The sequence below is a fragment of the Psilocybe cubensis genome, chromosome 6, assembly GCF_017499595.1.
Source record: "Psilocybe cubensis strain MGC-MH-2018 chromosome 6, whole genome shotgun sequence".
NCBI lineage: Eukaryota > Fungi > Basidiomycota > Agaricomycetes > Agaricales > Agrocybaceae > Psilocybe > Psilocybe cubensis.
In genome coordinates this window covers 1,373,035-1,386,432 of record NC_063004.1, presented here as the reverse complement: position 1 = coordinate 1,386,432, position 13,398 = coordinate 1,373,035, and the positions used below count along the sequence as shown (strand labels likewise).

General features: G+C 45.2%; 4 protein-coding genes across 4 annotated transcripts; 2 read left to right on the top strand and 2 right to left on the bottom strand.

The window, feature by feature from the left end:
* Positions 1-134: 134 nt before the first annotated feature.
* Positions 135-936, top strand: JR316_0006919 (uncharacterized protein; the record flags this gene model as incomplete). Its single annotated transcript, XM_047892664.1, has 4 exons — positions 135-256; positions 309-361; positions 422-762; positions 832-936. 4 exons carry the CDS (start codon positions 135-137, stop codon positions 934-936), a joined length of 621 nt encoding a protein of 206 aa, XP_047747946.1.
* A 319-nt stretch (positions 937-1,255) lies between these two features.
* On the bottom strand, positions 1,256-2,550 carry JR316_0006918 (Medium chain reductase/dehydrogenase ucsI; the record flags this gene model as incomplete). The annotated part of the gene is made up of 4 exons (XM_047892663.1): positions 1,256-1,398; positions 1,459-1,651; positions 1,703-2,333; positions 2,387-2,550. 4 exons carry the CDS (start codon positions 2,548-2,550, stop codon positions 1,256-1,258), a joined length of 1,131 nt encoding a protein of 376 aa, XP_047747945.1.
* A 1,798-nt stretch (positions 2,551-4,348) lies between these two features.
* On the top strand, positions 4,349-5,469 carry JR316_0006917 (putative arabinan endo-1,5-alpha-L-arabinosidase A; the record flags this gene model as incomplete). The annotated part of the gene is made up of 7 exons (XM_047892662.1): positions 4,349-4,400; positions 4,702-4,951; positions 5,013-5,094; positions 5,158-5,218; positions 5,285-5,310; positions 5,368-5,406; positions 5,458-5,469. The coding sequence occupies 7 exons, from the start codon at positions 4,349-4,351 to the stop codon at positions 5,467-5,469; spliced, it is 522 nt and encodes a 173-aa protein (XP_047747944.1).
* Positions 5,470-8,176: 2,707 nt separating this feature from the next.
* On the bottom strand, positions 8,177-11,907 carry JR316_0006916 (putative di- and tripeptidase DUG2; the record flags this gene model as incomplete). Its single annotated transcript, XM_047892661.1, has 20 exons — positions 8,177-8,290; positions 8,344-8,418; positions 8,470-8,592; positions 8,645-8,787; positions 8,843-9,003; positions 9,168-9,238; positions 9,293-9,368; positions 9,433-9,467; positions 9,534-9,762; positions 9,799-9,908; positions 9,962-10,098; positions 10,151-10,256; positions 10,312-10,452; positions 10,504-10,575; positions 10,628-10,804; positions 10,864-11,394; positions 11,450-11,466; positions 11,526-11,634; positions 11,686-11,825; positions 11,874-11,907. 20 exons carry the CDS (start codon positions 11,905-11,907, stop codon positions 8,177-8,179), a joined length of 2,601 nt encoding a protein of 866 aa, XP_047747943.1.
* Positions 11,908-13,398: the final 1,491 nt, after the last annotated feature.

Sequence of the window (13,398 nt, the reverse complement as noted above, 5' to 3'; positions counted from 1 at the left end):
TGGCGAAACAGGGGGCCCATTTCGTTTTGTTAATAGTATAAAGACAAGATGATATGGCCCTTTGAATGCCCACCCTTCAATTCTCAGCACGTTTTTCTAAACCTGAAGCCGTTGTGCCTCCAATCAACAACTTTATGGCAAACAGATCATATGTTGAACACCTTGCTTTCACTGCATCGGAGGGATTCCTTGCAGACAAATCTCTGTTTGACCAACTAAAAGTATGGCTCGATAATAATATCACAGGGTTTTTGAAGTACTTCTTCATTCTCCTCGCTAATCCCAGAGTGTTAAATTTTGACTTGTAGGGTGTTCTGGGGATTTGAGGTGCAAGAGCCCACCCATGCCCATATATTCGTTTGTTCGTATTAATTCCTCCTACAACACTGTTTGATTTGACGGACGGCTATATTCTGGACAGTATGGAAATCACCTGAACTGCACAAACAAGCCTCACAACATCCAGAGTTTCACTCTGGATTCATGCCACTCTTCTCAAAGCTGTTCACAGCACCTGGTCCATCCGTCCATCTCATAGACTATGATAACGATCCGACGAACGCCTTCAGCGCGGCTGTGACAGAGTTTGCAATCGTCAAACCAAAGGAGGGACATACACAAGCTGAGATTGATGAAGTGGCAGAGTTGATCAAGGCGGGCGTGGCTGGGCAGGATGGTATTCATCTGCCGTTAGTTCGAGGCCCAGTGGTAAATTCTGATCAATCTGACTATGCCCAAGCTGCTGGTTGGGACAGCATTGAGGTGTGTCTATGTGAAAGGGTGCTATTCTAAATGCGAATTTCAAGTTGCTAATGGTGCCTCTTTTGTTAGGCTCATTTAAAGGTGATCCAAACGCCTTCTGTAGCTGCTCTGGGTGGGAAGATCTTTGGGATTGCCCATATGGATTTTAAGCACATTGTTTTGAAGGAAGCTTAGCGAGATACTGTATTTTGAAGCTGCATAAGTATTATGAGAATTTAAGCTAAACCTTGCACTCTACCATGAAAATGAATTATGAAAAGTAGATGAGGTTGATATAAAAATAGATTGTCATCATTGAAATAAAAATAGACTTATTTGAGCGCGCTCAGGCCCCTGGATATGGAAAAGAAATCAGTGGTGCAGCTGAAAAATTATTGAAGTCATGCAATTGAGTGAGGTTTAAAAATCAGTCAGAATACACCCTATATAACAAAACTCTTTTCCAACGTTCTTGTTCTTATTTCGTTACGTCTTTTGAATAAAGAGCGGGAGATTACTTCCAAGGATCGAAGATAACCTTTCCAACTTCTCCTTTGTCAAATGCCCTATAGCTCTCAACGGCTTCGTCAAAGCCAACGATTTTGTCGATCAAACTAGCCTTCTCTCCTACGCCTCCAAAGACATCCTGTCTCCGGACTGTGGTTAGGCAAAGATAAGTCATGATTGTTTTCTGGTGCTTTGAATTTGACGACTCACCCAGCAGGTCAAAAGCCGGAGGGAACATGGCGCGTGCAGGACATCTTCCAAAATCGAATGACACATTCTTGTTATATAACTGACTTCCTGTCAAAGGAAGAGGAGGAGCACCATGTACCCCAACCGAAACGATGGCGCCAAAGGCACGAACGAGGTCATATGCGAGACTAATTGCACTAGTATTTCCGACAACCTGTCGACATTCTGATTAGATCCACATAATACAGTTCAAAAAATAATGTACCTCTAGAACTGCAGTGCATCCTACTCCCGATGTCCATTCCTTGACCACTTTCTTGGACTCTTCAATATCACAGACGGCGAATTGACCAGTGCCCTTTCCAGAGGCATCAATAGCCTCATAGACGGCCTTCATTTTCTCGCGCCGAGACTCATTTGGGTCAACCGCTACAATCCTATAAGAAATTTTCCGGTTCGCAACTGCGTCAAGCATGCTGACAGTGGTGCAAACACCAACGGGGCCCAATCCAATGATAGCAACGTTCAGCACCCTATCCTCATCAGTAAAGCTGACTTCGTTCCCACCAGACACCTCCTTTTCGAAGCAAAGCGGCCACGACCTGCCTGTGAGGACAGGGGCCACTTTTGGATGATTCAACGCTTGAAGGGTAGCAAACACCCCTGTAGGCAAAATGTCCGCCAGAATGAGGAGCGAGCTGTCTGCGAGATTAGATAAGGCTTGTTCTCGTGCTTCCTTTGGAAGGTTGCTGGACCAAGTGGATGAGTCGCTTAGGTTAAAGAGCGTCCCGCCTGCCTTGGGTACCCGGACATATTGAGCTTGACCCCCGTCAAGGGCAGGAGAGCCAAACAAAAAACCTTCTGGACATCGTCCAGTAAATCCAAGGCGGCAGACACTAAGAGATAGTCTTTCAGCATATTAAGGCTACCATGGAATATCATCGCTTACTGGCATTCGCCACAATTCACAGTGAAAGGGGACACCACTTTGTCTCCAACCTTCAAGCTCGAATAGAGCGGTGGTCGTCCTGGTGAGTGCCCACCATAACTAGCTCCAAGAGCAACTACCTCGCCTATAAATTCGTGACCGCATATATGCCTAGACACAATCATTGAATAACGATCCAACAAGCTTTCATTGTTCTGAGGTCTTACACTTTCGCTTCAATCCCTCCGTGACCGCGGTAGACGTGTAAATCGCTTCCTGGAGTCGAGAGATCATTCATTGCATCTCCACCACAGGTTTAAATAAATTGAAAGTTTACCACAAAGCGCGCCATACTTTGCGATCGCAAGCAGATGAATCAACCTCGAGAGTAGATTCAGTATATTATGGACGACACTAACCTTGACCTTGACGATCGCATCGTCAGGTTGTAAAATCCTGGAACGATAGCCCAAGCGCGATTAGCCCCTGAAAGCAATATTTCCCAAGAATAGGCAATCGCCAATGACGCACTGAGGGATCGGGACCGTTTCCACACGGATATCATAAGAAGGTGGATGCCATCGGACTGCCTTTTGCTGGCCAGTTGAAGAAAAGGTAGTCATGTTTTGTGTGAAAGGGGTTTGAGGAGGAGCGGGAAAGCAAAACAGGGACTGCGCTCGTTGACTTTATTGCATTTCCACTCATGTCTAGTCCGGGTATGAGAAATATGACGCGCCCGGATTGCACCCGAAGTATGCAGAAAGTGTGCACTTAAACTTGTAATGAGGAGGAACTGTGAATGGAGTCGGCCACCAGGGATAGCTAGGAAATCGTAAACTCGAGATAACTTGCTTTATGAAGTTGTTTGTGTTACAAGCTCAGCTTGTACGGTTGAAATTCGCTGGCAGTGCACCAAATTGCAAGATGTCAGGTTGAACGAATGGCGATCACGAGCTTGACACAGCCACTTTCAACAACCTCATGAGACGGACCCGGACCGTCTGTCTATCTTCGGTTTTCATCCATGCAACTGCTCGCGGCCCCTTGACTTTTATTTCGGTATGGCAGTTATGTACGAGGTTCTTCGGGAAGTTGCTTTAAACAATCCATCTTCTCTATCCATTGGACAAGAACTGGTGTAATGAACCTGTGACCTTTGTTGCGGTGTGGTGCTGAATGTGCTATACCCAGATGTATGTCATTCATTGTCATTGCATGCATCAGCGAAGGTTGGACCGACGTACGGATCCTTTCAACGGGTTGCGTGACTACATGCTGGCAAAATTTCCGATGTTTTCACTCCAAATTTTTCCTACCTTTACTGTGATTTTAGTCGGGCTTCTTGGAGCTGTCCTACTAACCTCGGAGAGAAGTCGAATCTCGTTGTATAAATCTCTGGAAATGCAGACACACCAAGACCCCCCATTATATTCCCCGAAATGCATTGGCTCTCTGCAATTCTACCTTCACTTGCCCTTGCGTCTCTAGGACGTGCAGTCGTCGGTCCCGGAGTAGTGACCGGAAATACAGCTGTCCATGATCCGACCATGTGCAAGGACAATGATGGGACTTACTTCATTTTTTGTACGTTTATTCATTCAAAATTCGGATGCATATTTTTAAATACTCCCAAAGCCACTGCTGTTGGAATTGAAATCAGAACCTCAAAAGACCGTACCGCTTGGACTCTGATTGGAACAGTTTGGCCTAACGGCGCTCCTTGGACAGACCAATACACCGGAACATCCAACGGGTAAGATCGCAACAGCATCCTGAACCCTCTCTTGGCCTTCTCACTCATCAATCCAGAAACCTGTGGGCGCCTGATTGCACGTACTTGAATGGGGAATTCTATGTTAGAACACAGTTCTATCGTTTCTGTAGCTGTCTAAAACACCGATATAGCTTTATTATGCCGCTTCAAGTTTTGGCTCTCAGAATGTGAGTTCTCCTCACCGTCGTCGATGATTTACGTCCTAAGCCATGTCATGTCAGTCAGCCATCTTCTTCGCCAAGTCTTCGACTGGTCAACCAGGTTAGCTTTATCATTTTCCACGGGAAATAGATCTAAATGTTCCAAAGGAAGCTTTAGCAACTTGGGTTTGGTCACGTCGACTTCAAGCGCTAATAACTACAATGTATGATGATTCATTCCATCCAGAATCATTTGTTTAAATTGACCTTGAGGACAGGCTATTGATCCTAAGTAAGGCCACCTTATGCCTTTCACATTATTAGTGCATAACCTTATATGCTCATGGTTCTGCAGCCTTTTGATCGGTGCGCCTACACATTTTCCGACTGAGTGTATGTGATCATTGAAATCTTTTCTGCAGATGGAAGTAACTGGCTCCTGTCCCTCGGAAGTTTCTGGACCGGTATCAAAGAAATGTCACTCAGCTCGTCAACAGGAAAACTCTCAAGCAACACCGTTACCGCGCTTGCACAGCGCACAGCGAACAACGGCGCTATCGAAGCCAGTGTCATTTTCAAGAACGGCAATTTCTACTACCTTTTTACATCCTGGGATAACTGCTGCCAAGGTGTCAACAGTACTTACAATATTCGTGTAGGAAGGTCTACCAAGTATGTGCACATGAATAGTAGTTTTTTATTAATCACTAACGACGATTAAAATCGATTTTAGGGCGACAGGTGGATTCGTTGATCAGGCTGGCGTTGCGCTCACTTCAGGCGGTGGCACGCTCGTCCTTGGGAGTCATGACAAGGTGACCAGTACTGAAATTATCTGACTATTTTCGTGCTGCTGATGATTCTTTTCATCTTTGAAGATCATTGGACCTGGTGGCCAAGACCTAATGGTTGACAATGACGGTCCCATATTGGTCTATCGTAAGCATATTACAATATTTATTCTGTTTTCCTTCTCGTTGATTTTACTTGATCCTGAATGAACAGATTACTACACGCCTTCCGGAAGTTTCGTAAGTAATTAAATCAGGGATGCTTTTGTATTTCTTTGACAATCAATTCTGTCTTAGCTTGGTATCAACCGCCTTGATTTCTCGAGCGGATGGCCAGTTAGTAGCGCAATTTATGGAAATCTCTATATGCTCACACTGTTCTCTTAGGTCGTCGTGTAATCGAATTCATGATCCTGACGTTCATTGATGATGTTAGGACAAAAGGACACTATGTTGTAGTCACACATATTGAATATATTGTGGGGCAAAAAGCCTGGGTTTATTTTTATGGTGGGTTATATTGTCTTCGGGACAGTGTCCTTGCCTTCATTGTCTCATTCCCCTGATCCGGCACAAAACCCATAAAACCTCTTCCACCGTTCCCCTTCAGTCCCAAGACAGCTGGATCCCGTTGCAGTGACATGAAGCCAATTCCGTTCACAAGTGCATGAATGGTATCTTGCTATTTCCGACATTGTTTGAGGTTAATCATCTAGTATGCTTCCTTAGACTCGGCCCACAACGTTTTCCTTGACTTTTTATATGTGGCGATCATTTCATTTGAGGTGGATATTAATCTGATGCTAAGAGCTTCGATGAACTATGAAAAGCACAGAAGTCTGTCCCCTGAACGCAGAAGCGCGTCATTCCTGCCAGTTCATTCACCAACGTTCAGTGCACACTGCCATTAAAAGCCTCGGCAAAGCCTTCAACGAACGGATTGCTCGTTCTTATGACTGGACTTACCCCGTCATTGTAGGGTATATAATGCTTCGACTCCAAGATTCTCCAACTTCATCTAATTCCAGATTGGAGCTGCCACACTCTGGCAGCCCTATAAATTTCTGGCAGACTGGACTTTCCACCGCAAACAGTTTCCCAAAATGCGTTGGTTCACTGCACTTTTGCCCTCTCTTGCTCTTGTAACCCTGGGGCGCGCATTTGTTAATCCTGAGCCAGTGAAAGGAAACACGGCTGTTCATGACCCGACCATCTGCAAGGACAAAGACGGAACTTACTTTATTTTCTATGCGTATAATTCAGTAAACATATCGGTACATTCCTATCTAAGTTCGTTACAGCGTCTGCCGTTGGAATACAGATCAGAACCTCGAAGGATCGCGTCACCTGGAATCTAATTGGGACGGTTTGGCCTGATGGGGCTCCTTGGACAGACCCATACACCAATGCTTCAAATAGGTGAGGCATATAGTCAAGATGATGTCTCGCCTTTTCTCGACCATTTTTCAATCATGACAGGGCATTGTGGGCACCAGATTGCACATACATAAACGGCGAATTTTATGTGAGAATATATATGCCCGTCTTGAATTAATCTCAATTACGAACCGAATGAGTAGCTTTACTATGCAGCATCGACCTCTGGATCTCAGCACGTAAGTATAACAGATTACGGGACGAAACTTGTTTCTGATTTATACCTCATCAGTCGGCTATTTTTCTCGCAAAATCATCGACAGGCCAACCAGGTTTGCAGTATAGGCATGCATACAATGAACAAATCTGAATTTCCTTCAGGAAGCTTCGACAACCTGGGTTTGGTTATCTCGACTTCAAAGGCTGACAATTACAACGTCAGTTGTTTCTTTGAGAAAACTGAAGTAAATTATTAATTTTTGATGCCAGGCTATTGACCCCAAGTAGATGTCCTTATATTTCTGAAGTTCAAATACTCACATAAAGCCGGCTTTAGCCTTTTGATTGTAGGTAAGTCGATAAATTGTCTACTTTTGTCTAGTACTTCAATCCTCAGCCAATTTGCGAATTTCAGATGGAACCAACTGGTTATTATCCTTTGGCAGCTTCTGGACCGGCATCAAGGAAATGGCGATAAATCCATCGACCGGGAAAACTACAAGCAACAAAATTCTATCACTGGCACAGCGCACGGCTGCAAACGCAAAGGCTATTGAAGCCAGCTGTATGTTCAAAAACGGCGCTTACTACTACCTCTTTACATCATGGGACAGATGTTGCCGAGGCGTCAATAGCACCTATAACATTCGTGTAGGACGCTCGACCAGGTATAACTTCCCATATTCACTGTTCTGATCCTCGAAGCGTTAATACCACACATCATTTAGTGCAACGGGCGGCTTTGTTGATCAAGACGGGGTTTCGCTCACCTCGGGCGGTGGTACACTTGTTCTTGGAAGCCACGATAATGTATAATCATGTACCAAAGTTCTCCGAATCAGGTTTCATTCTTATGTTATTTCTTCAGATTATTGGCCCTGGAGGCCAGGACCTGATAGACGATGATGACGGACCCATCATCGTTTACCGTAAGTGCTTCAAACCTTGACTGTTCTGCTTGTTGTAACTGAAATAACATACCTGGCACCGATCTATATGCGCAGACTACTCCACGCCGTCCGGTAGTTTTGTAAGTGGAATGATACTCCGATGCACACCATGCCGTTGATAATTGATGTATCTGTTCTGGCATATTACTACGTTGTAGCTCGGTATCAACCGACTTGATTTCTCCAGCGGGTGGCCGGTCAGTTTAGGTGATGTCTGACACATTCTACCCTAGAGCTCATTATCCTTCTTCTCCGCAGATCATTGTCTGAACAAATGTATTACTGTTTCATCCAGAACCAAAGTAACAACATATACAAGCTAAAATTAGGTCTACTAAACAAAAACAAACTGATATGAGAGGGTGGATTGACTGCGATATAATACACAACAAAGTAGGAAACACAAAATTAATGTGAATGTAGATACGTGTAAAAGAAATTGATAGCGAAAAAGAACGAGGACGAACAGGTATCAAGTCAATTATAAGTATGGAGAGTAAATTTGGCAGCTCGCAGTGGGTTTTGTTTGGAGTATCCGGTACCCCAAGATGACGGTCATTCTACTGAGCATCTTTGCAACTAGCCGCAACTTTGAGTAAGAAGCGCTCGATGACGGCTTTTCCTTTACGGAGATTGATGAGAGAAATGCGTTCATCGGGTAGATGGGCCTGGTCCTATTGAGACAAAGTTAAGCACAAGACAAAACCAGGAAAGGGGGCCAACTAACCGAGCTCTGGCCCATAGGAAGATGGAGGGCATGACATCCGAACTCCTTTTCTAAGTAAGGCACTGAAGGTATAGACTGGACGGAAATTAGTGAGCAAAAAACAGTGCATGTAACAGGCGAACTCACCCCTCCTTCACGAATACGAAGAGGAGCAACACCCCACTCTTCCTGTACAGCGCTCTCCAACGACTCGAACCAATGTCCTTCCAGATCACCCAGCCACCAATCTGCTGTATGCTTGACATTGACCTAAGTAACAATTAAGTTTGTTGCACACATATTTGAATGATCACACGCATACAGTCAACTTATTCGGCGAGCGAAGGTTGTTGAAAGACGACTGTAGGTGCTCACGGAGAGATTTGACGATATCTTCGAGGCTCTGATCCGGTACCAGACGCAGGGACAACTGTGCATTTACTTTGCTTGGTATAATAGTAGCATCTGATGATGTTTTAAATTTTAGTTTAATCCTATAGTAAAAGAGAGATAAACAGACTCTTCGGGCCAGAGATTTCAACATTGTGAATTGTGAATGATGGTTCGCGCCAGCGAGATGACAAAAGCGATGCAGGCCTGTTGGTTACTGCTGATAAAAGCTTGTACAAGTCTTTTTCTTCCGTTGTTTGCGGACGAACTTTGTCGTCTGAGAACAAGTACCTTCAGTAAGATTATCGAGGATTGTAAGAAGGAAATACTGACAAAAACCAGGTATCTGTACTACCTGATTATTATCTGTGAGGGTTGCCAAGAGCCTGACCCTAAGCAAAACGAAGAAATAAGATTTCCCTGGTGTCTTTGTTAAAAAGCCAGAAATTACATACATGTCGACCATAGGTTCCGCTACAGCACCGCCTTCAATTCCAGAGTGCAAATCAGGCCTATCGGCGCTGATCTGTCAAGTAAAAATGAGTGGACAAACGAGATGAAGTAGCTGTCCTTTCTTTACCTCCACTGAACAATGTACAACTCCGCGTAGACCGTAGGTAATGCATGGCTGGGCATCGGCTATCCAAGTCGAGTTACTAGAATTAAAAGATGTCAGTACCCAGTAACCAATGCGGAGTGTCAAAAAAGACTGAGGCTCACCTAACCAAGATAGCATCGATGTTTCCAATCGCGTTCTAAATTGGGTGTAAAAATCAATTTGCAATTGGGAAAGCTGTATGACAAGCCTTGTGCTTTTGAACAGTCTGTTTGAATCCTTTGCTTCCACATTCTTCATCCCCCTCGATAAGGAATACCAAATCAACTTCAAGTGCACGGCGTGAGAGGAGGTCGGCAGCAGCGCATGCAACGGCAATAATGGGCCCCTTGTTGTCGGTGGCGCCTCTTCCATATAGGTATCCATTGCGCCCAGTCAAGATGAACGGATCTGAGTGCCACCCTTCGGGTGGTGCAGGTATTACGTCGTAGTGTCTATGGGAGATACGTGTTTAGTAGTAGAAGCATTACAACAGAAGTTCGACTTGCCCGTAAAAAAGTACCCTGCGTTTTGGCTTTTCGCCTTTTGCGCCAGAGAAAGTTGCCAGAACGATGGGATTGTTTCCTTCACCGGTGGGTAACTATTTCCATATCATTAGCAACAAAAAGGGTAAGAGAAAGACAAAAACATTACCAATGATGTCTTCGCACCGAGTTGTCCAAGGCACTTTCTCAACCAAATAGCAGCCTGTCGACAGTCTTCCCTATGCGCAGGTATAGAGCTGATACTAGGAATCGTTGTAAATTTAGAGAGGGCATAAACCATGGTATCTGTGCACGTTGTCAGAGGTGCTGAACGACTATTTATGTCAAGAAAGTGTACCAAAAAATGTTCCAGAACCGATACATGATTTGTTCGGATTTTCCACGTCATTGTCTTCATAGGAGGCGACCGAGCGACGTGGTTTCGGCGGCGTAACACCCCAAACCTAGATAATGCATGATAAGGTGAAAGAAAGGGATGTTCATCCGCATTTGGAGTACCTTGATATGATCGTCACTCCCTCCGCTGATTAGATAGAATCCACTACTTTCATAGGTGTTTCTCCTACTGATGATGGAGGAAAGAGCGATACCGTCATGCGCTTTCCATGAGGCAGTACAATCAAAAGAAGCAGACCATCGCTAAGTGTCAAGATAAAAAATGGAATTGTTTTGAAGCACCATATTAAATACCTTGATCCAACCGTCAGCAGAACAAGTATAGAGATCTGAGCCCAACATGGACATTGCAATAATGTCAACACCCTGTGGGAGTAGTCAATATTAAACCAATTGGATTATTTCCTAAGATGCAGACCTCTTGTACGATTATAGTCCTGACAAACGTTTTTGTCTCAAGGTCAAAGACCCGAACATAGCCATCTTGACAACCGGCATATATGGTGTCTCCTTCAGAGACTAGAGCCAAAACCGCGCCATGACTGCATTCAAACTCGTGGACTAGTTCTGGAACCCCTGAATCACACGCCCATAGCTGCGAAGAGAGATAAGAGATAAATACCAGATGCGAAGAAGAAACTCTTGTCAACATACTTTGACCAACTCATCACCGCTGCCTGTAGCCAAGTGTATTCCCTGATCCCACCCGGTCAGGATAGTCATGGTATATATGTATCCGTAATGCGCTGAGTCGATGACATTGGTAGCAGGTATGCAGAGATACTCCCCGGGGCCAGATGCATCTGACCTATCAGAGTCCGGGCTGCCTCGACCAGGTTTCCCGTTCTTCGCATGAATGTCGGCGGCTTTCCGCTCATATTGGGGGTAACTATCGAAGAACTTGTGGGCCTGTCGTGCAGTAGCTAGCTTGTTCGGAGTTGAGGTCCCCGATGTCGCTCCTGCTCCTAGAGCAGGCGTGCCTTCAGATTCGCGGCGGAGTGATGATGAAGAGGAGGATCGCGAGATAGGTTCACGGAAATCGAACCATTGTAGGGAGGTGTTTTGACAGCCAATGAAGATGGTTTGGAGGGCTGATGACCAGGCGAGAGAGAAGAGGTCACCGGCGCCCTCTCCCATGTATGGTTGAATGATGTATAGTGGTTCCAAAGTCTCCGTTGACCATACCTGTGCGAATGTGAGTGAGTGACTCAAAGATAGTATCACAGCAAAACATGCGTACCCGCACAGTACTATCGCCTGAGGAATCGAGTCCACTTAAGAAACAGATACACCTCTATGAGAAAAAATCATCGTACCTGAGGAGCTAAACAGCCACTTCTTGTCCTTTGCATACTCTAGGCCCAAAACACTTCCTGTATGGCCCCGCAACGTGTCCTTCAGCTGGAAGGTTTCTTTGTCCCACACCTACAAGTACACATCAAACGGCAGAATAGCAGTATTAAAATACAGGCTCACTGAGATATCTTGGTTCTGGCTACCCGAGAAAATGTAGCGCTCATTGGAAGCCAGGCTGAGCACCGAGCTTCGCGACTCATGGAGGGAGTGAATAAGAACAGGCGGAGGGACATTTGATTGGAGATAGCGACTGAGGGATGCTTGACTGGACATTAGCGTAGCTAAAGAAGACAACGAGGAGACCGTACGGTGGGGTATACTAGGCGAGTTGGGCGAGTCCATTTCTTGCTGAAGCGAAATTAAAAACAGCCCTTCTTGTCCCTGGACAGATAAGGGATATACGAAATCCAATTCGATGGTGTATCAAAGAGTCTCCTATGCTTATATTCGATATCGTGAATCAAAATGGTGATGCCTTTTCCGGTGTAGTGTTGACTTAAGTCGGTTGCTGAGAATAAATAGGTTCAGTGACAACTGGTGAAACATGACAATATAGCTATAGGTCGATGGCGCAATATCTTCCCGTACGTTGCTGGCAGGCCTCCGGATTCTGACTCGGAGATAGACACAGCGACGGAACGGCGTAAAGTCGATGGTTTCAAGTCGGAGATGAGCTTTAAGAATAGACGAACACCCTCGCAGTTGTACTTTAAAACTCCTTGATTTGAATCATTTGATATCACTCTTTTTTTATCGAATTCCAGGGCATGCTTTTGCCAAGCACGCATTTAACTAGACAAGTATTACACTGGTTGATAAAACTCAGACTTACATTACATTCTCAAAGTAAAGCCATAACGAAATCGCATCTCTTTGAATGGAAGTCTTCCGAGTTACTCTCAAAAGCTTACAGGACTGAAGGACAAATTGTCAGAGAAGATGCCCGGCCCGGTGGCAGGTGCTCTTATTCAAAGGCGCTCAGGTCCTCGTTTCTGACAACTCTCTTATCCAGTCTCCATCCTTGAGGACCGTGTCGATGGGCGACGACGCGACTCCTGGTTCCACACAGAAGAGGAAACGTGTGGGCAGGAGTCAACCCAACGCTGAGGCTGGCCCTTCCACCCCCAGGCAACGAATTGTCGCGTCTTCGCCGAATTTTTCTCCTCTCCCAATGTCGACCCCCGATGCACCCGTTCCCACACGAGCTGGACGGCTATCTAAACCAACCATGAAAAAGTCAGCAGCGCTGAAAATACCGAAAAGGTCTGGCCAAGCGACGGAAAACCGTCTTTCAGACTCTGACTCCGATGGCCTTCCTTTTGGCGTCATGCTACCAAGGCATCGTGTCCCAAAAAGTATGTTCACCTATTTTCTCAAAGGCTTTTCACGCTCAATACAAACCATTCTATTATAAAGCGGATTCAAGCGCTAAAAGTACGCCAAAGTCGAAACCAAAATCAAGAACGACACCACCACTACCACCAAAAGGTGAGGAATGATTCTTCGCTTGTCATATAGGCCTACAATGAACTGCTGGCCCAATAGTCAAACATTTGGGATCTTTTGAGATCACATCAAGTTCTGAAAGTGATGATCAGGCACCCCCTCGAAAAAAACCGAAAAAGTCTGCAAAAGCGGCATCCAACTCGGTTGAAGTTATCGATCTGTGCTCTGACGACGATATCCCTCCTTCGAAATCTCGCCCCCAAAAACCCGTGCTTGATAAGGATGCCGAAGTCCTTGTGATTGAATCTAGTGATGATGACAGTCCGGTAGTAGATATTAGTGACTCAGGAATGAACGTTTCGAGTCCTGTTCACGACACTCCCAATG